Source organism: Leguminivora glycinivorella, chromosome 19 (genome assembly GCF_023078275.1).
Source record: "Leguminivora glycinivorella isolate SPB_JAAS2020 chromosome 19, LegGlyc_1.1, whole genome shotgun sequence".
Classification (NCBI taxonomy): domain Eukaryota; kingdom Metazoa; phylum Arthropoda; class Insecta; order Lepidoptera; family Tortricidae; genus Leguminivora; species Leguminivora glycinivorella.
This window is the reverse complement of record NC_062989.1, coordinates 7,751,429-7,774,915: the sequence shown is the minus strand read 5'-3', so window position 1 is coordinate 7,774,915 and position 23,487 is coordinate 7,751,429. Positions and strand designations below refer to the sequence as shown.

Sequence of the window (23,487 nt, the reverse complement as noted above, 5' to 3'; positions counted from 1 at the left end):
AACTTAGACGTGCCTCAGCCGAGGCAAGACGTTCGGCTGAGGACAACGCGCGCTGCTTTTTCTTGAACGATTGCCGAGCGTTCACATTACGTCGCGGCTTGCCTCGCTTTTTGTAGAACCCAGTAATTAGCATTTTAAACCCTTGAAAATGCGCGCTTATGCGCCGACGGCGTCGTACTAGCAAATACGATATCTAACAAGTTTTCAGGAAGGAAAAGTATTTTAAGGTTTCATTTTAGTTTTTCAAATTCAAGAACATGACGGAATTTAAAGGTGTAAAGATTCAGATTCAGATTCAATAATTTATTCATGGTAAACACATAATTATCTACATAAGTAGTTCATAAATTTTACAAACACAGCGACGATACTATAAATCAACCTGGTGCCGTAGCCGAATGGCATTTCTGCGATGCGAAACGAAACGCCGCGAAAGGTTGTCTGGCTCTGCCGCGCCAATACGCACGAGCGACAGAGATAGATATCTATGAGCGTTTCGTTTCGTGAGCGTTTGTGCCATTCGGCTACGTACCCTGATATAGTTTCATTAATCATTATTAAACTAAAGCATGAGTGCGGGAATGGTTTTTTATATCTTTGAATAAGTATTAGCCTTCTGAATAACGATAATAGATAACGGAACATATGTATTGCGTATAGATATGAAAATTAAATGTCCTTTAAGGTCACGATACCTGAACTGAAGTGTGTACATTGTAGGTACGGTCACGGAGTAATTGTTGATCCACTTCTAGTAGCTCAATTATTACTGGACATTTCAGAGTTAACCATAGTTAAGCTAGACTAGCTCAGGACCGGGACAAGTGGCGTACTAGAAGAGATGCCTATGCTCAGCAGAGGGCGATAAATGGCTGATATGATGATGATGGTGAAGCTATGATAGCCGACGTCACAATCGCTTACGCTCTCTGTCGTACAAGGGTGGATCCGCGCATGGCGTCGTACCTCTCTCTCTCTTCCGTACGTATTAGCGCAACGTGCAAGAAAGCCAGTTACCTTTCGATCGCCATGTAGCATCAACGATTGTCACGTCGGCTATGCTGACAGGCCTGGATTTTGAGATCTAGTTGCCCAGGCACTTGGTATGGTCATTTCTTATTATTGCGAGGTTTCTTCGCCCCTAAGTGCGTTTTACATTATCCGATCCGATATCGGATGTAGGACCGATATCCCATATATTTAAGCAAAAATTTAGAAATTCTTCCTACATCCGATATCGGATCGGATAATGTGAAAACGCCCTAAGGCCCGAGCCTTGTGGGCCTGACAGTTTTCACAAATTCACATTATCCTATCCGATACCGGATGTACGAAGGATATTAACGGCAAAATGTAACATATGGCGGCTTCAATACATAGGATATCGGTTCTACATTGGATATCGGATCGGATAATGTGAAACATACTTAGGGGAAATCCGGTCCTGAGTGTACCTATTACGATTCAGACGATTTAAGAGCAGATTAGATTCGGCTTATCGCTTATTTTGGTGTACCGTTTATCGCTTGTTAATTATATTGATATGCAACTTTAAATTATCATATTTATCAGTTAAGGTGCCTACATTAATAGAGGCCAGTTCTTCAGGACGAGGTTATATTCAGCTTTTCAATAAAAATAGGAACAAATTATGGGACGCGCCCGGCGGACGCCGTCCACTGCCGCGATCTAGATAATGAATCAGAATCAGAATTTTTATTGGTAAAAACAATTTTACATGTCAACATCTTAGAAAAGGTACATATTAATAAATATTTACAAAATTATATCGTTATTAATTATTATGTATCAGAAGGTACAGTGATTGCATTATTATTATTTTATTTATTTATATACCTACTATGTGGATCAATGATTTCCTGGTATGTATTCGTCAATCGAGTAGTAAGCCATCTTTATTAAAAAAAGTTTTAGTTTATTTTTGAATATTGTGTCACTGGCTGAGTTGACAACATCGACTGGAAGCGCGTTATAAATCCTAGGTCCTAGGACTGTAAGAATATACACTGAACTGTGTAAACTACCGGACGTAAGACGTGGACATGGCTTTGAGCGCACGGACGTCATCTGGCGCACTGGATATTTTAAGAGTGCGCACACTTGACAGGCGCGGTCGCCAGCCGCGTCACCTAATTTGCTCTTAGCTTAATCCAACACACACAACACAAAGCTTTTTAGGGCTTAGTCGATTGTATTAGAATGCTCATTTTACCGTGGTATGGTGCAAACAATTGTGCGTTAAGGAGGTGTTAAATAAAACTAAGTTCTTGTTATCTTTAAATATCTAAACATTTATTTAATATGTAACAACTAATCCTAAGACATAAAAACATTGATCTAAAATATTCAATACATATTGTACCTAGAGATCGAATAAGTGTAGTTAATTCCAAATTGCAAAATAATGTACATACAGAAATAATTTTACATTAGATTTATGTAATAGTAGATTGCATACGTAAGTAAGAAATGCCTCAAATCACATGTAATTGTCGGCCGAGGCGAAGTCGAGGTCAACAAACATGTGATCTGACGCTTTCTTATTTACTGGCCAAGGTGTGTATACTATTTTAGCTCAGCGGCTTGAAATTTGACGCTTTCCGGCCGGAAGCCAGAATAGTTATTTGTTATACAAGGGGGCAAAGTTGTATTTTAACGCCGAGTGTGGAATTGAAAAACGAGCAAGTGAAAGGATTCTATAGTTGAACCGCGAGCGAAGCGAGTGGTTCGAGAATAGAATCCTGAACTTGCGAGTTTTTTAACACACGAGAAGTAAAATACATTTGCACCCGAGTGTAACACAAAACTTTTCCCCTCACTATAGCGAGGAAACTACAACGCAAAAAATGCGTTTATCACTGCATCCAGTAGTTCCACAGGTGGTAAATCATCTTTATTACTAGATTCACCTTCTTTTATCAACTTTAAAGCAGTTAATTTGACTTTATTCAAGGTCAAATTACTTTACCCCACTAGTGGATAAAATGCGTTTTTACCCGCTGGTATTAAAGGACAAAACCCGTATTTCCGAGCTAGTGAGGGGAAAAATAACTTTCCCGCTACCGGGCAACCGTTTTCTTTTTCAGTAAAGAAGTTGAAGCACACATACACAATGTTTAGATATCAACTACACCTCTTAAAAAAATTCAAAGGAATATAAAAAAATCCATTATTTCTATTTTGTATTATTGTTTAGAATTCAGAGGGCATTAATACTGACTTATTAATTGATAAAAGCATTATACATACATATCAAAAGCTATTATTATTTTATTTCATGTTTGGTCCAAGTGCTTGAATATTATTTATTATATTTCTTATGCTATATTTTTGACTTTATGTACGGGTAGTTAATTAGTTATGCTCACATGTAACTGCGCGCGTTTTTGATAAAACCGTTGAAAGTTTTTAAATTGGTTTTCTGCAAAATCCATTGATGATGTGTGTCTGAGACAGCTAATGTTTGAAGAACTTATTCGGTCGCTACCTATTATGGCAAAATTATCAGCGTTATTTCATTTTAAGAGTTTACTTGCGAGGTCAGTTGTTCTTGAGTAACAGTTTAATCCTGTAAAAACGGTTTTCAACGTTTAGATTAGTTGATTCCGAAACGCACAAGTTACTCTAAGCTATGGACATGACACAATGGATCCTTAGTTTTTAAAAGCGCATCTTTCGCAGGAAAGTTTTAGTCGATATCGCGCTTTTTATAGATAAATGCATTCTTTTAAATCGTTGCCTTTAATTTATTTCTGATTCTAGAACGCTACAAGGATGAAATTTTAATCGATAATAATGGAAACAATGCTCGAATACACAAAAGCGTCTACTGTGAACAAGAAGGCACTTGAAATCTTAATTAGTATATAATAACATTCATTAACATTTATTAAGTTTAATACTAAGTGACTAACATTATTTTAAATAAAATAATATTTCGACAAATAAATCGCAGGTTAGTATCACTTCAGTTTATAGTAAGAGATATACAAACAAAATGTTATAAAAGGAACATATCCTTTCATGGCAGAATATTACACATATCACACTAGTATGTCTTTTATTTCTACCCACTGTAAAACATTATATGTCTATAAACTCAAATGCAATTTTTAGTTTCGTTGGGCATCGGGATATCAAAGTACAAAACTTTTGAAATTTCTCAAAATTTTCACATATTAAGGACTATTCTTAGGCATCAATTAAATGATTGGCAATAAGTTGCGCAATGTTTTTTTTTATTTGGCTCACAAAATAAGTTACAGACGTTAATAGAAAAATAAATTACAATTTTTTACGGAAGAACAGTTAAACGTTGTGATTTAGTTCAATTTTTTTTTGTATTAGAAAAACGTTTGCATGTATATATATTTTAACACCACACTATCGTGAACCCTATGGCAATGCATAAAGGTTGATATTAGACTGTAGCCGCGCGCGTCGTTGACGTCTTTAGTGGTCAAAGGCTTAACCATAATCTACTTCTTGCCAATCACCTGAATGAAGTGATACGCCAAAAAGTTTTTTAGGAAATATTATAATAAATTTGTCAAAGCCCATTTTTTTGTTCGCATCTACTTTACAAAAAAATACCAAAAACTTTACTCGCCTACGTGTTAAATTGAAGTATAACGTGCAATAATCTTGAAATATTTCATATTAAAATTAAACAATACTTTAACACAACAAATAATTTGTTAATTTACCATTTTTACATAATATACATATGTAAATATAAACTTGAAATACCCACATCTCGTACAAAAGTCGATTAGTTATTTTCAATCAACGCTATTAAGGAACTTGATGTTATTTTTTAAATGGAAAATATGAAAATGTACGATCTTTTATTTTTCATGAACCCATTTGTTAGCTAGAACTTTAAATACCACATTGATTCCGTCCGCCTGATGTTAAGCAAATTCGTAGTCTATGATCGCCCTCCAAGATGTGGCATGAAAAATCTTGTACTTCTCATAATTCAAAAGTTTTAAGGACCAGAGAGCATAACAAAATAGTAGCAACTTTTAAAAATACACGAGTTGGGGCAATCTAGCGACTCTATACGCAACTTTTTATTTTAACTCTTTGGTAGTACAGTGTTAGAAAAGGCATAGTTGCGTCGATTGGTGTTAAGGTGTACTCTAAAATAGGCTAGTCAACCATATCAGTAACAAGTGCTAGCTTAGTGAAGGAGGGAACTAATAGAATCACTTCGTTTATCATTTATGTCATAAACATTTCGACAGCGTACGCCACATTACGTTCAAAGTTACACAAAGCTAGTTAGTTAGCGCTGTGGGTACAAAAACTCATGTTCTAAGCGTTCCAAAGGACCGTATGGTACGCAACTTCGTACGGTCACGGACTTTAATTGTTGATCCATTTTATACTGGACAGCTACTAAGCATAGTTGAGCTATGACGTTCCAGTACAAAACGAGCTAGAAGTGGATCAACAATTAAAGTCCGTGACCGTAGATCCTAAGCACAGAGAACCTCCTATAGAGTAGCAATCTTGTATATTTTGTTCGCGATACGAGTCACCAGTGCCAGGGGTGCGAGGAGCGGGCGGGGAATGTGTTAAGCGCGCTGTGATTGGCCGTTCCAAGGACGGCGGGCAGTCGCGCCAGATGAAAGGGACTGTCCCTCTACTGACGCGTAAGTGGCCAATGTAAGTTGACCTATGCCGGCTCTGAATAAATTATAAATATGACTTTTATGTGGAATGTAATGACGTCTGTTTTTAAATTTGAGCTTCTTGTTACCTTTCCACACCATTTCACACTACAGGTGGACATCTTTAAGACATCAATTTTGATGTCAAGGTAAGGTAAAAAAATTGAAAAAGGGTATTTACCCTTTTTCAATTTTTTTACTGCGAAAAACACGCGCTGCTTTCGGGTCTGTTACTTGGTCGCTACTGATCGGGCACGGCGAGCGCCCGCGCTTATATCAGTGCAAATACTAGGAAGGCTGGCGACCGCGAGTCGTCTTGTAATGGATGTCTATAGGGGTTGGTCTGTGATCCTAAGTGTAAGGCCAGAGTGAACGCTCGGTCGGCGGGGTGTGCGTCGGGGCGGATCCGCCCTTGTGCACGCGGCAGGCAGCGTCGAGTCAGGACACTTTTATGAGCTTCAACTGTTTGACATGCACGTCGCACGCCCCGCTCCGCTGCACGCCAAATGCGAGCGTGCACTCACGCCTTACGGCCCAGCCACGACATTGGTCTAAGCGCGACAGCGGTGAGCGGCAGCCATACGTGCGAATGAAAAGTCTCATCGCTGTGTCTCGCTCCAATGTATGGACGCCGCTCACCGCTGTCGCGCTTAGGCCATTGTCGTGGCTGAGCCGTTACACTAGTGAAAAACATGGTCTTACACTTATTTTATTACTGATATCGTCGACCGGCCAGTCAATTACTAGACCTAAAGGCCTGTGATGAAAGACATTCGTCCCACTCTGGCACCATTCGGTAGATAGAGACGGAATCCTGTTACCTGTGACGTCATCGTTTAGGAGTACGGTGTTCGGGGGTTCACGTTGATCATCTCGGTTGTGCTGTAAATAAAAATGATGTTATTTATTTGTAGCTCATGTTACAATAAAATTGAACTAAATATCAAGGAAAAAATACGTCGTGTCGACGATGACTACAATGATTGCTTATTGTTTATTCTGTTGTCGATTTCACTTTTTTATTATTTCTGGAAATTGAACTTTTTCTGCTTCTTTCGATTCTACTAGGAGACAAAAAATGTCCCAAAATTTCCATAAATTTTTTTGTCTTCCCCCGAGTTACGATCAAACAAGTTGCATGACAAATTGTAACTCAGTGGAAAAAAAATTGTCTGAAATATTTTTTCTCGTGCGGAATCGAAAGAGCTCATGATCCTGGGTGCGTAGCCGAATGGCACAAACGCTCACGAAACGCTCTATTTCGATAAATAATGTTTCGACAACAAGAATACACAACACAACACACAGCGTTATATTAAAATTTCAGGAAGTAGGCAAACACCAGCACAAAAACCTATTGTCCCGGAGCTGTAAGCTCACATTTTTAGGGTTCCGTAGTCAACTAGGAACCCTTATAGTTTCGCCATGTCTGTCTGTCCGTCCGTCCGTCCGTCCGTCCGTCCGTCCGTCCGTCCGTCCGTCCGTCCGTCCGTCGGTCCGTCCGCGGATAATCTCAGTAACCGTTAGCACTAGAAAGCTGAAATTTGGTACCAATATGTATATCAATCACGCCAACAAAGTGCAAAAATAAAAAATGGAAAAAAATATTTTATTAGGGTACCCCCCCAACATGTAAAGTGGGGGCTGATATTTTTTTTCATTCCAACCCCAACGTATGATATATTGTTGGATAGGTATTTAAAAATGAATAAGGGTTTACTAAGATCGTTTTTAGATAATATTAATATTTTCGGAAATAATCGCTCCTAAAGGAAAAAAAAGTGCGTCCCCCCTCTAACTTTTGAGCCATATGTTTTAAAAATATGAAAAAAAATCACAAAAGTAGAACTTTATAAAGACTTTCTAGGAAAATTGTTTTGAACTTGATAGGTTCAGTAGTTTTTGAGAAAAATACGGAAAACTACGGAACCCTACACTGAGCGTGGCCCGACACGCTCTTGGCCGGTTTTTGACACATGACAGCGTCCACAAAACGTAAATTCGCGCGACCTAATTCAATTTTAAATAAAATGCTGTAGCAATGACATTTCAGTAAGTTGATAGAAATCGTATATTTGTTTAAGCGCCTCCTTGTACATAGGGCCTAATCGATTCAACCAATTCGAAATTAATCGCTAGATTTGGCAAACGATACGTCTTAGCCACATTGTAACATACTTCAAAATAAATGTGTCAAAAATGTGAACTTACAGATCCGGGACAATATGTTTCCATATAATAGCCGCGAAATATATCGGCTTAAATTATTTTGTTGTACTTAAATTAGGGTATGAAATAGACTAGAGGTAAAATCAAACACCTCTACTTTCATCATGGCTAGGATTAATGTATCACATGGGGTAAATAAATTTCGTGAACGAAATGATCTAGTCTCTATTACAACCAACAACTCTTCGATTTTACTATAGATATAGCTAGTACTGTATAACTTACTGGCAAGTCGGTTGGCTATCAGTCACTTCTAGGAGCAAGGAGTCGGGAGGAGGACCTATAATGCTGGAGTGGGAAAGGATATAAGTGGAATTAGGTAGGGTTAGAACATGCAAGGGTTTTGGGAATACAGGTGTGATTTTGTAGGTATGTAGTATTAGTGTCGCTCACTAGCGCTGAGTGGTGCAACGCACTTTACCAATAAAGGCACTTGAGTACACGGAGTGTATACCCGCGACAGCGAGCATAAGCCCTAAGGGCTAAGTGGAATAAGAAAGGGTCCAGTTACTCTCCTTTTGAAACTCAGCTGTTTTAGTGTTGTTTAATCAGTCAAAAATACTCCCAAGAAGAGTGATAATATCTTGAAAACTACTGGATTTCAAAATGTTAGTTAGGTAATCTTATGTTATGCTTAGTCCATAGCATAACATAAGATTACCTATGCAAAGTGATCTTACACAAATAAAATAACTAATAATAACTAATAATAACTAATAATAACTAATAATATCCTGAAGGACGGTACGGTCGACATTTGTCGGGCATGCCGCCGTCCCGGAGAGTCACTCAGGCATATCATTTCCGGTTGTTCTCATCTAGCTAACGGCGAGTACTTGCACAGACATAATCTCGTAGCCAGGATCATTCACCAGCAACTTGCTCTTCAATACGGCCTTGTGGACCGCGAAGTACCGTACTACAAGTACTTACCTGCGCCAGTTCTCGAAAATGGTCGTGCCACGCTCTATTGGGATCGATCTATTATCACTGACAGGACTATTGTAGCCAATAAGCCTGACATTGTGATAATAGATCGACTGCAACGCCGGGCAGTGCTCGTTGACATCACCATCCCCCATGATGAGAATCTCGTGAAAGCCGAGAAGGACAAGTCCAGTAAGTACCTAGACTTGGCTCACGAGATAACCGCCATGTGGGATGTTGAATCAACGATCATTGTTCCGATAGTCGTTTCAGCGAACGGTCTCATAGCGAAGAGTCTCGACCAACACCTTAAGAGACTCTCGCTAGGTGGCTGGATCAAGGGCCAGATGCAGAAGGCGGTGATCTTGGACACAGCGCGGATAGTTCGACGGTTCCTCTCTCTGCAGCCCTAACCACCGGCAGCTTGGGCCCTGCCCCGCTGCTGGCGGCACCCTAGGTTAGGTTTTTTATAATGTGTTTATATATTTTGTATTGTTTTGTATTTTACTTTTATAATCATATTATAAAAAAGCCTAGCCTAAGAATCAAAATGAATAAAGAGAATAATAATAATAAATAGTGGTTCTTAAAATCACAAACCCCTATCGCTGCGATATAAGCTTCACTGTATAATTACCTCTTAGAGCACCGCACATACTGTATAACGAGGAGCACAGCATAATTCCCAATAGTAGGCAGAGCGTTCCTATTACAATGTAGACGACTCCCAGGAAAGGGTTCTTGCCGCCGAGAAGGGATGTCGTTGAGATTATAAAGGACTTGCTTGCCCTTGAACGTGGCCACGCCCAAGGGTTCTGACAGCCATAAACTCATATTGCTGCGATATAAGCTTTACTGTATAATGTTACCTCTTAGAGCACCGCACGTGCGTCTTAGCTGTTCTGTCAGTGTGTAACCAGCTTACGACAAAGAGTACGTCCATCAGTATCTAAAGCGGCGACGCTTGCGGCCTTGATACTACGAATCTACGATGTAGGCCACACCCAAGGATCGGTCGAAAACCCCTATCGCTGCGATATAAGCTTGACTGTGTAATTACCTCTTAGAGCACCGCAAATGTATAACAAGCAGTACTATGCCCAGCAGTAGGCATAGTGTTCCTACTACGATGTAGGCGACTCCTAGGAAAGGGTTCTTGCCGCCGAGAAGCGATGTCGTTGAGATTATAAAGGACTTGCTTGCCCTTGAACGTGGCCACGCCCAAGGGTTCTGACAGCCATAAACCCCTATCGTTGCGATATAAGCTTTACTGTATAATGTTACCTCTTAGAGCACCGCACGTGTGTCTTAGCTGCTCTGTCAGTGTGTAACTAGCTTATGACAAGGAATACTATGTCCATCAGTAGCTAAAGCGGCAACGCTTGCGGCCTTAATACTACGAATCTACGATGTAGGCCACGCCTAAGTGTCGGTCAAAAACCCCTATCGCTGCGATATAAGCTTGACTGTGTAATTACCTCTTAGAGCACCGCAAATGTATAACGAGTAGTACTATGCCCAGCAGTAGGCATAGTGTTCCTACTACGACTCCCAACTGAGGGGGGACTGAAATCTTCTTGAGGCTGAGGCGTAGGGTTAGAGCCGGCGTAGCTTTATTTGACGTTCATATGCGCATTGTAATATGCCTACTTGAATTTTCATTTTAATTTTTTTACGATGTAGGCGACTCGTAGGCAAGGGTTCTTGCCGCCGAGAAGGGATATCGTTAATATTATAAAGGACTTGCTTGCCCTTGGACGTGGCCACGCCCAAGGGTTCTGACAGCCATAAACCCATATCGCTGCGATATAAGCTTTACTGTATAATGTTACCTCTTAGAGCACCGCACGTGTGTCTTAGCTGTTCTGTCAGTGTGTAACCAGCTTATGACAAGGAGTACGTCCATCAGTAACTAAAGCGGCGACGCTTGCGGCCTTGATACTACGAATCTACGATGTAGGCCACACCCAAGGATCGGTCAAAAACCCCTATCGCTGCGATATAAGCTTGACTGTGTAATTACCTCTTAGAGCACCGCACATGTATAACGAGCAGTACTATGCCCAGTAGTAGGCATAGTATTCCTACTACGATGTAGGCGACTCCTAGGAAAGGGTTCTTGCCGCCGAGAAGGGATATCGTTAAAATTATAAAGGACTTGCTTGCCCTTGGACGTGGCTTACCCAAGGGCTCTAACAGTTATAAACCCCTATCGCTGCGATATAAGCTTGACTGTGTAATTACCTCTTAGAGCACCGCACATGTATAACGAGCAGTACTATGCCCAGTAGTAGGCATAGTGTTCCCACTACGATGTAGGCGACTCCTAGGAAAGGGTTCTTGCCGCCGAGGAGGGATGTGGTTGAGATTATGAACGTTTTGCTGCCGTCGAACTCGATCACGGGGTATCCTGCGAGAAAAAAGGTTTTATGTTACAAAATAAAGTAGGTTATGTAAACTGTAGTACAGGGCACAGAAATTTGAATTGAAAGTAAGCATAGATAATGACAGATAACTTTGACAGACAGATCTCAAAAGAAGTCCCGCGGAAAATTACTTTGTTTCATTAGTAAAGTTGTAAGTTTTTTTTTCAGAATTATGAAAAAAAACCAAGCACCATGTTTTTTTTTTCTAAATATGGTTTTTTTTTCAGATATAACAATAACAGTTTTTCGTGATTTGTAACGTTTCAAACGTTTATTGGGGAATCCCCGATGCGGCGTGGAGCGTGGAGAGGCGGTGGTGTTGCCAACAGTAAATACCGACAACTACTAACTACAGATTGTGTAAATGTTAGTTTTATAAAACCAGAAATTAAAGTTATTAAATTAAATTCGTTTAATAGTTAACATAAAGTCTAAAAAAACCATATAAAAGTATTAACTGTTTTCCAAATTTTGAGATATCGTCCTTTGCAAAAAAAACATACTCTAGAAAAAAATATTTTTTTTTATCAACGTTTTTTTTCATGTTTTTTTTTTCAAGCCAGAAAAAAACCGTTTTTTAGCAACCCTGTTCATTAGGTAAGGTAGCAAATTGTGCCTTCTAGGTAGTACGTCTTGCAGAATATTACCTTATGTCTACAGAATAACCCTGTATCTAAGCTATAAGGTTGATACTCACCAGTGGCGGCTGGTGAAAATTTCTGTTAGGTAACACTGAGCAAAAAGAAATCTACCTTAACATTAGGTACTAGTAATCAATTTTAGGCAAGCCGGTGGGAATCGGCTTGTATGGACCAGCTGCTGCTGACACTCACTGTATTCCACCCTGAGAGTGTACAGCCCCTTGACTAGGCCGGTGGCGAAGCCCTGTTCGTCGTGCTTGACGCGCCGGTACAGCTTGCGGAAGGTGGGCAGAGCCGCTGTGCGCATCCATACGATTAGGTCCTCATTCTGTAAACCACCGTAGTACTTGAGAAATACATTTTAATATTAATTTTTCGGTTCATTTTCTAAATATATCTGTGTGTTATTCTGACTTTCGGCTGGACCTAATATGATTTTAAAATCATTACTAATCAATAGGCTACTAGAATTTGGCACAATAAATGATTGTCTTCTGTAGTATTTGACGTAAAAAAAAAAAACAATATTTACAGATTTTGGGTATTAAAAGTGTACGATGACTACGTATTTTCGAAAAATGTGTGTGGTTTTTTATTTATTTTAACCACCGAAAACGCTGTCAGCGATGTCTATGACGTCATCGAATTCGAACCTTACTACATGTCAAATCAATCACTGACATATTGAACTTTATGCCTTCATACTAAAAAAGTCAGAAAATGTTGTTTTCGAGTAGAATGACTTGATACACAGATAATCTTTAGATTAACATGACTGTGTTGTTTTTGTTTTCGCCTGATTACGTAAAAGTATACTTTAAAATTATTTTTTGCTGTTTTAAGTCATAATAAAATATGGTAATGAAATAAAACTATGGAAACGGATTAAATCGCGTATAATGAATTTAAAATACATCCCGACGTTTCGAACTCTTTACAGCGTTCGTGGTCAACGGGTGACTGAGGAAAAAAAAAAAAAAAATTAAAATGTGCAAAAGCTACCCACTTACAAGAAATATAATAATATATAAATATAATAATATAATATTTAATAGAGAGGATGGCTTTACTTTACCACCGGCTTGGGATCCAGTAGTACATCTGATAATGGAACAAGCACGACGAAGGCTGTGAGGCATTTGTGTTGTATGGTGTTGGACATTTGCAGTTTGTTTCTTTGTCAATTTTGTGTAGATTAATTGGTTAATTATTTTTTAACAGAGTAATGGTAAAATTTTTTGAATATTGTATAACTGGCTTTATTAATAGTGTGTGAACCTGCCTTAGAAATCTATATTATTTGTGGTCATGGTTCGTTAATATTTCTTGTAAGTGGGTAGCTTTTGCACATTTTAATTTTTTTTTTCCTCAGTTACCCGTTGACCACGAACGCTGTAAAGAGTTCGAAACGTCGGGATGTATTTTAAATTCATTATACGCGATTTAACTCGTTTCCATAGTTTTATTTCATGAGTAACTATCGCGGTAACCGAAGACAATATTAAAATATGGTAATATTTTATTTCGGTTAATTGGACAATACTTAATCATATAAGACAGACTTTCAAAAAGGGTCAAGTAGCCTATTAGATACACAATTTTATTTACATACTTCACTGGGTAAGTGATCCAAAGAGGCCTTGATTCCAACAAAACAGACGCCCTGCCCCTCTGTATTATCAAGTCTATCAATTTTTAAGTAAACAAAGAAACAACTTCTATATATGTATGTATTGTGCATCTCACGATGACGCACAAATTCTAGCCTCTACTGACGTGACCTATACACGGTGTTTCCGTTATCACTCAAAACCTCAGACACCCCAACTGATTTTTATTTTTTTAAACTTATCTTGAGTATTCATTTTATAATCTGATGTTTATTTATTTTTTAAATTGAAAGTTTAAATTTCTGTGCAGCTCTACTCGACTTTTAACTCTACACTCAATAAAATAATTGCTAGCTACCATCATAAACCTTAAAACTACTTATTTGTGTACGTTGCTGCAACGACATAAGGTTTACCATATGTCACTGTAAAACACTTTAAAGCTTTGTCACAGCAAATTGGACAGGTAATCTCAGTAAGCAAATTTAAACCCAACATTTAAAATAACAAGGTTGTAATTAGGTACGAGTTCAATTTGTTATGACTTATGTCTTATTAGAGGTAAACATTAAAATTAAACTGACAAACAACGTCAAACTCGTAGCGGAAAAAATAGTCGTCCAAGTAACCAGCCAGTATGAATACCCCTAAATACTGAAAAAGGTATACAACCTCTAGCAATGCGATATGCACAATGTTGTATTACGAATTTGTAGAATGGGCACGTAAAAAATAACTATTAATACAAATTAAAAAAATATATATTACCCCCCTCAAGATATAGCTCAATCGATTCTACTCTCGATTCTGAACAAACGGTTTTCAGGTTTTTAGTGTTAAGTGAAACACGGTGTAGATCTTTCGATGGGCAGTTCCTAAAATTAGTTGTAACTTAGAGCAAGAGCCCAGAGCTGCCATACCTTCCTCATTTTCACAAAGATGAAACTATGGGATAATGTAGAGTTAGTATCGACATTTAAGCATTTCTTTTTTTTTGCCATTTTTTTTATTTTGATTTTTTTAAGGAATTTTAGGTCAATTGTACTCAGAATCACGAGTACTTTCAATCTCACTGGGAGACAAAAAGTGTCCCAGAATTTCCATACATTTTTGTTACTTTCCTCTTTTGTTACCGCACACAACATGTATGGAAAATGGTAACAAAATAGGAAAAAACCGTATGGGACAAATTTTTAACTACTGGGATTGAAAAAGCTAGTGATTCTGAGTAGAAATAGCATAATTTTTTTCAAATCTATCACATTTCATAAAAGTGGCAAAAAAAAAAGAAATGCTCATTTAATGTCAGCATGGCAATTTTTCGACCAAAAGGTTGAAACAATAGTACCAACAGTTCCTAAAATTAGTACAGACATACGCACCTGAAAACCGTTGTTATTTTTGTCTTCCAAGTCCAACTCCCAGATGTTCTTGGCCCAATTCGCCGGCTTGCTGAAGTTGGCAAACGCTGCAAATGAAATTGTTGATTAGTGCGTGTCCCAGCCTAGAGAAAAGTAAAACCAACAACAATTCATGTAAAAAGTTGCCAAGACGATACCATAAGTGCGTTTCCACATTATCCGATCCGATATTACAGCATTACAGTTTACACCAAGGCACTGTGAAACTACAAAAATACAAAACAAGACTTACAAAAAAAAATACAAAAGACATACAAAAATAAACAAATTAAACATTAGATTTGGGCGACGACGTAACAGCGTGGCTCCGTTGCGTGTGTATCGGATGTCGGAAGGATTTCATAGGCAAAAATCAAAGATGGCGGCTTAAATGTATAGGATATCGGTCCTACATCCGATATCGGATCGGATAATGTGAACACGCACTATGGCTCGCCTGTCAAAAAGTTATCAGGTCTCATGTAGAGCCAAGCTTCTAACTTTACAAGCCCTAGCTTCACAACATAAGGCACTGGTCCCACCATAAGCGAGTAAGCGATGAGCTATCGGCGACAGAAAGGAACAAAAGATAGTCGCTCCCGTGTAAATGAAAGAGACGCGATGATAGCGCAAGCGAGTTAAAGTTCGTCGCATTAGGGATGTACCTACTAGTCGTCGAGTAGTCGGGAAAGCCGACTATCCGGCCACATTTGTAGTCGGCGACTAGTCGGCAAAATTGGCCGATTAGTCGGCAGGTCGGCACTTCATTAGTGATAGAAAAACAGTACAAAATTAAATTACCAGTTGAAAATTATGGTTGTATTGTGTACATGTGTAGTTATTCGTAATTCAATTTTTGTCAAAACAACCAATATCTGTTATCACTAGAGAAATAAATTTCCTACCTAGGATCATCGATTTCATAGGCAGGATCAATACCTACCCACTAAGCCAAAGTCGGTCGACTAATCGGCCACCCAAGCGCCGACTAGTCGGCCAATTCAATAGTCGGTACATCCCTACTATAAATCCCTCGCTCTCTCTTTTATTTTCACGGGAGTGCTTATCTACATACAATCACGCCTGTATCCCATAAAGGGGTAGGCAGAACACATGAAACTACTAAAGCTTCAGTGCCACTCTTGGCAAATAAGGGGTTGAAAGAAAACGAAACTGTGGCATGGCTTATCTTTTGTTAGTTTTTATAGCCGATAGCTCATAGATTACTAGCTCGCGGTGGGACCAGTGCCTAAACTACGCCTTATTGTCCCAGAGCTGTAAGAACCTCTTTTTGACACATGACAGCGTCCACAAAACGTAAACTCGCGCAACCTAATGAAATTTTAAATAAAATCCTGCAATAATATTTAAAAAAAAATCAAGTACTTAAAAACAATAAATAATAATTAATATATTAATTACAATACGATATTAATTTATCACGCAGGATTTACTTATTATGTCATTTATCATTCATTTTTATTTTTAAACTAGTGCTGTGGCAGAATGTCATTTCGATTCAAATGACATTTCAGTGAGTTGATAGAAATCGTATATTTGTTTAAGCGCCTCCTTGTACATAGGCCTAATCGATTCAACCAATTCGAAATTAATCTGAAATAGATACCATACACTAAAGAAAAAGCGATCAAAGTCCACTGGTGTCGCTTTTTCTTTAGTGTATGGTATCTATTTCAGTTTATAAATTATATATAGTAGTGTTACTACTTAAAAATAACAAATCAAAAAATATTTAATAAAATAATTTGATTTGCTCCCTACATCGAAATTAATCGTTAGATTTGGCAAACGATAGGTCTTAGCCACATCGCAAATCGCAAAATACTTCAAAACAAATGTGTCAAAAATGTGAACTTACAAATCCGGGACAATAGTTTATTTGACCCGAACGTTAGGATATGTTGACATCTCACCAGTCTTGAGGTCCCCGGGCGGGTTGCGGAACTTGATGGTCTTGTCGGAGTCCCAAGCGATACCCGTACGACTCACGGGCACATTCCGGCCGAGATCCTCAGACCACACCGTCAGCGTATCTGTTAAACAAAACATATACATATATATACACGCGTGTTGCACGTTTGCGTCCGTGGCCTACAAATGGCCTCGCCGGAAGATCAGCGCTGACATGGTCAGTATTATAGTGCGTTTTCACATTATCCGATCCGATATAATATCAGATATCGGAAGGATTTCGAAGGCAAAAATTAAAGATGGCGGCTTCAATGTATGGAATATCGGTCCTACATCCGATATCGTATCGGATAATGCGAAAACGCATTTAGCGACACGTGCATCGGTATTGATAACGCAGGTGGAGCTGTGGCGCTGATTGTCACAAGTGAAGGGGTCAGAGATAGTCGCCCTAATAGCAGCCGTCTCTCTCTTACCGTTGAACAGAGAGTTGGCTATGGCCCGCACGGCGCCACGGGTATCTTCCTGGCGTTGGCCGTGTTGGGATTCTCGGTGACGTAGGCGAAGGGCTCGCAGTGTGAAGGGGTCAGATATAGTCGCCCTAGCAGCTGTCTCTCTCTTACCGTTGAACAGAGAGTTGGCTATGGCCCCGCACGGCGCCACGGGTATCTTCCTGGCGTTGGCCGTGTTGGGATTCTCGGTGACGTAGGCGAAGGGCTCGCAGTGTGAAGGGGTCAGAGATAGTCGCCCTAGCAGCTGCCTCTCTCTTACCGTTGAACAGAGAGTTGGCTATGGCCCCGCACGGCGCCACGGGTATCTTCCTGGCTTTGACCGTGTTGGGATTCTCAGTGACGTAGGCGAAGGGCTCGCAGTGTGAAGGGGTCAGAGATAATCGCCCTAGCAGCTGCCTCTCTCTTACCGTTGAACAGAGAGTTGGCTATGGCCCCGCACGGCGCCACGGGTATCTTCCTGGCGTTGGCCGTGTTGGGATTCTCGGTGACGTAGGCGAAGGGCTCGCAGTCCGACGATGGAGTTAATGACAGACGCCCTAGCAGCTGGTTGTCGTCTCTGTAATAGAATATATTTATTCGTAAACACAGACGACACAACGTAGTCATTATAACAGGGTACCTAGACTACCTAGCTAACGTCACAAACACTTCCTTATCCGCGAAATAATTACATTTTGCACATATAATAAATAAATAAATAAATATTACACGACATTCTTACACAGATTGACTGAAGCCCACGGTAAGCTCAAGAAGGCTTTTGTTGTGGGTACTATTAAATTATATCAGTATTTACTGATATACGTAGAAAACATCCATGACTCAGGAACAAATATCTGTGCTCATCACACAAATAAAAGCCCTTACCGGGATTCGAACCCGGGACCGCGGCGTAGCAGGCAGGGTCACTACCGACTGCGCCAGACCGGTCGTCAAACATATCCTTTTAAAAATCCTTAATTGCGGAAACGAGTAAGCAGGCTCATGTAAATTACTTAACGACCTCTTCCGACTATACTTATAACACAAGGTGAATGGGGAGCAAACACGTGACACTTCTCTAGCTCAAGGCAGCAGTGCCAAATTTATTATGCATGTAATTTATTGATTCTAAAAACCATGGAGTTTTTTAACGCGTTTGGATAATATTTACAGTGATGATTTCTGTACCTTGTCGCTTTCAATCGTTTGACAATTTCGTATGACATTTCAAACAAGACGTTAATATGACAAGGTACAGAAATTATCTCTTCTTTATGCCAGAGACTGCACAAAAGAAATATACTGCTTCCATATCCTATCTATATCGTATTTAATGCTAATTTTTGACCATATAACCACAAAATTAAAATTTTGAAAAAACCCCCGAGTGCGACATAGTAGACCGATTTTCATGAAGCATGGCTAAGAACACTCCCGACTAACTCAGCTTTCAGACAAAAACAACTAAATCTAAATCGGTTCATCCGTTCGGGAGCTACGATGCCACAGACAGACAGACACGTCAAACTTATAACACCCCGTCGTTATTTGCGTCGGGGGTTAAAAACTCGAAAATCAGAAGTGAACAGTTAAGTAAGTTACTTGACATGACTATTAAATATATCGTCACTACTTTTAAAAAAACTTGTATCTTCGTCTGTCAATGAAAAGAAAATTGTAGTAAGTATGTATGGAATGCATATAGACTTACTGCGTTTTAACTTTGAGGAGCAGCGTGAGATACGAGATTTTTTCAAAGTAGTGACGATATGTAGATGCGGACAAACTGCCAAAAATAGGTACACGACTTTACTGCTTACACATTAAGGTTGTGGTATTGGAAAGAAACTCCAAAATCAGTGGCAAGCAGTCGTGTCGGAGGTCAGGGTCAACACGCACTTTGGGTCGTTGCGCCAGAGCAATAATTAACTATAAGTCGTGTCATAAATTTACAAGGACGCATATCTTCATTCGTACAGCCATATTATTTATATAAAGACTCACCTTTATTTACCTACTTTACCATACAAATAACTAAAATTGTATTTTGACTATTCTTTTTTAAATTTTACTCAGTCCAAACTACATTTATTCATTCATTGATTAAATGTAACTTTGGCTTAGAAATCAATATTTCATAATGACTGAATTTTTATTATAGGTACACCATGTTTTTTTTTGTTTTCCGTTAAATTCGAGACGTAGCTAGGTTCATTATCAGGAACCACCCTGTATATCACTTTTAGTTAAAATCACAAAAAAAAATTTTTCGTCATTTTCATACATAATAAATGAATTTATTAGTGTGAGAGGCCCTTAACAATAATATTCAAGTTAGTGTCAAGTGATTGACGGCACATGTCAAAACAAATAACATTAGGAATTGGTAAAGGCTGTCACACACATGTTCAGTAATTATCTTTATTTTTTAATAACTTGATAACCATAAGAGCTAAGACGCTAGTTTATCAGAGAAATTAATTGTATTTGATCTAAAGAATCTCCTTAAAGTTAACGGAATTCAATAAAAACAGGGTGTATGTAAGGTCAATGAGGCCACCACTGTCACAATGGGGTTATTCCAAATATTCCATCTCCAAGATTTTACTTAACAACAAACACATTGATCATTTCTTTGACATACTTAGGGGCTATGTCAGGCTTTGTAGTGCCTATGTATCACTGCAGCCATTCCCGATCTATTGTGACAGTTGACATACTTAGCAGTGATACTATCAAAGGTGACATTTGACTTTGCACGTCATCTTGAACGAAACAGACTATAATTTTTTATATACCTTTTGAACGCAACACCTATCGCGCGCGGTATGTCATCTCATCGTAACCGCATCATTTGAGATCTTTGGCATAACGGTTAAAATTACCTTGATTTAACATATCGCCGGTGATTCTGGTAATAGTTGCTAAGCCCGTAGTAGAAATACACATCTCCCTTAAAGTCCTCGGTAAGATTGAACGATATGGAGCACGCGCATTCTGTCATAGTCTTATTCTGTATGTAGTCGGCACATGTTGTATTGCTCTCATCATGCTCTCTGGTACAATACGTGTAGTCTATTACATGCTCTTTGACCTGCAAAAAAGATTAAATTGGCAGGTATTTTTGGCAAACAATTGTAGATGAAAAGGTCATTTGCGTCAGCGGGAATGACTATTGCTTAGAAATATTGTTTGGGTTTTTTTTATTACGTCATCTTTAGTAGCTACGTTTTTCGGTGAAAAATAATGTTTCGTCTTAAACTTTCTTATGGTAGTGTATATACCTCTCTTTATAATGAAAGGAATGTAGATAAAATATTATGTCATTTCCATGCAGACCACATCACACTAAAATGTGCTCGGTACGTGATAGCTCATCTCAATAAAATCTTAAGTTGAAATAAAACCATGGAAATGGGATATATAGCACATAAAATCATTATGTGTAGTAAAACATCCCACTTTGTTGCTTACTATAAAGACGAGATTTGCTTGTATCTTTATATGCAAAAACTGACAAAATGGCTTTATAGCAATTAACAAAATGGGATGTTTTACTAAACACGCTCACATATAATGAATTAATAACACATCTTGACATTGTAAACCCTGAATTTACAGTGTTTGTGGTTAATCGGAATATAATATGTATCACTTTATCTGTAAATTAGGTAACTCTGAACAGTTCAATTTGTTCACTTCCTTCTTTCAACCAATGTAACAATGAATTAAATATATTTATATAAATAATATTTTAATTTATTTATTCAATAATATTTATGATTCAAATATAATGTAATTGTAACAAATTACATGTTTTATTTAAGTTAAATTTATTCAGCTTAACTTGTTTGGTATTGGCGGCAGACATATTATCTTCTCAAGTAAACATATTTTTTTTATATATATTTACTTGAGTATATTGATATAAAGGCTCACATTATTTACCTTTACATACAAAATTCTACAAATCTAATGTGATCATTTTGCCTTAAATTTTACTCAGTTCAAACTACATTTCTATTCATTCATTAATTAAAAGTAACTTTGGCTTAGAAATCAATATTTATTTTCATAATGACTGATTTTTTTCTTATACACTGTGTTTTTTTTTTTTCCGTTAAATTCCACATGTCGTTAGGTTCGTTATCAGGAACCACCCTGTATATCACTTTTAGTTAACATCGCAAAAAAATTTTTTCATCGTTTTCATACATAATAAATGAATTAATTAGTGTGAGAGACCCTTAAGAATACTATTCAAGTTTGTGTCAAGTGATTGACGGCACATGTCAAAACAAATAACATTGGGAAGTGGTAAAGGCTGTCACACACATGTTCAGTAATTATTTTTATTTTTTTAATAACTTGATGACCGTAAGAGTTAAGACGCTAATTTCTTAGAGAAATTAATTGTATTTGATCTAAAGAACCATCCCTTAAAGTTTACGGAATTCAATAAAAACAGGGTGTATATAAGTAAGGTCAATGAGGCTATCTCTGTCATGTGGGGTTATTCCATCTACAAGTTTTTAAATGAACAACAGCACATTGATCATTTCTTTGACATACTTAGGGGCTATGTCAGGCTTTGTAGTGCCTAATGTATCACTGCAACCATTCCTGGTCTATTATGATTGTTGGCATACTTAGCAGTGATTACTTTTGGTTCAGCATATGAGCTTACTTATAGAGAATATCCTTTACACAAAAAATGACACTGAAATTATATCTCACAATAATTTGATTCATGTCTAAATGTCAGTTGTGTGACCATGAAAATAATTTGCATATTAGTTTAATTCTGTATTGAATGTATCTCTTTTCGGTAAATTAAGGAATGGCTTTCATATACGAGACCTCTTCAAGGACACATAAACATTACTATAAACATACTATTTGTGACACTTACCTCATCTGAGAAGTACAAGAGTCCTATCCCAACAGGAATAAATGCAATGCCAATGACGAAAAACGTCGGTAATACGGTTCCAGCAGTAAGTATGGGCTGCCAAGCAGGCAGTCGCTGCTGCTTAAATGCGGATTCTGCAAGATAGCATAGTCACAAGTCTTTAAAAGTAATAATCGATAAGACAAGGACAATTTAGGTGTGTCTACAACTTACCTGCGGGCCGCCGAGATTTCACATTCTGATCTGATGTCTCACTAGAAGCCATAATTAACACTTCCTTATTATTTTACAAAATATGTTTGATTCTAAAATAGATAAATGCTAGAAATTAAGCTTAGAGCGTAAGTGAAGGAAAACTCGGACTGACAGATGATCGTCTGACGGCATGCAAAACGTCACATGAATGTTGCCAGCGATTTTTAGATTTTGGGCTTTACAGACCATATTATAAGATTTGTTTGAGCAACGTCGCTGTGTGGAACTGAGACTTGAGTACTTTCATGTGCTCTGCCTACCCCTGTTGGGATTAGAGGCGTGCGTTTTTGTAACTAAATCTTAAAAGTGATCTTCGTCCCAGTCAGAAGTTTCGAGAACGGCGATCTTGGTTTACGAAGAAGTTACGAATAAGCGCGTTCTCACATTATCCGATCCGATATCGAATGTAGGAAGGATGTTTAAAGGTTTTTAGCAAATAATGCTATTCCGAAAATTGTGGCAAAAGTCAAACAACGGATGCTTCGTCAAAACATGTATCTATAGTAAAAAATGTTTTTTTTATTTGAAATACATGACATACATTATGTTATCAAAATACAAACAGCAATAGGTACGATTTTAATAACTGGAGTACTTTACTGAGGTACTTTACTTTTACATACGGCTTAATATTTATTTTCACACTGTGCTTCTACTGTACTACCTAGGTGTATTAATTTATTTACTAACAAATTACAAATATGTATAAAAAATACATTTCACTTTGGTAACTGGGACTAGGTTACTAAAAATTATGAAAATTTCAATAACAGTGTGTGTCTAATTATGTATGTACCTACATACTTATGAATATTATATATCGTCACTACTTTTAAAAAAACTTGTATCTTCGTCTGTCAATGAAAAGAAAATTGTAGTAAGTATGTAGGTATGGAATGTAAATGTATATACCTAGACTTACTGCGTTTTAACTTTGAGGAGAAGCTTGAGATACGAGATTT

General features: G+C 38.1%; 1 protein-coding gene across 1 annotated transcript; it reads right to left on the bottom strand.

The window, feature by feature from the left end:
* Window positions 1-5,774: 5,774 nt before the first annotated feature.
* Window positions 5,775-22,644, bottom strand: LOC125236439 (cell cycle control protein 50A-like). Its single transcript, XM_048143246.1, has 9 exons — window positions 22,484-22,644; window positions 22,271-22,404; window positions 20,244-20,452; window positions 17,784-17,932; window positions 16,867-16,986; window positions 14,915-15,000; window positions 12,115-12,250; window positions 11,100-11,265; window positions 5,775-6,581 (listed from the first exon to the last, which is right to left on the bottom strand). Exons 1-9 carry the CDS (start codon window positions 22,533-22,535, stop codon window positions 6,536-6,538), a joined length of 1,098 nt encoding a protein of 365 aa, XP_047999203.1. The 5' UTR covers window positions 22,536-22,644; the 3' UTR covers window positions 5,775-6,535.
* Between the last annotated feature and the right edge of the window lie 843 nt (window positions 22,645-23,487).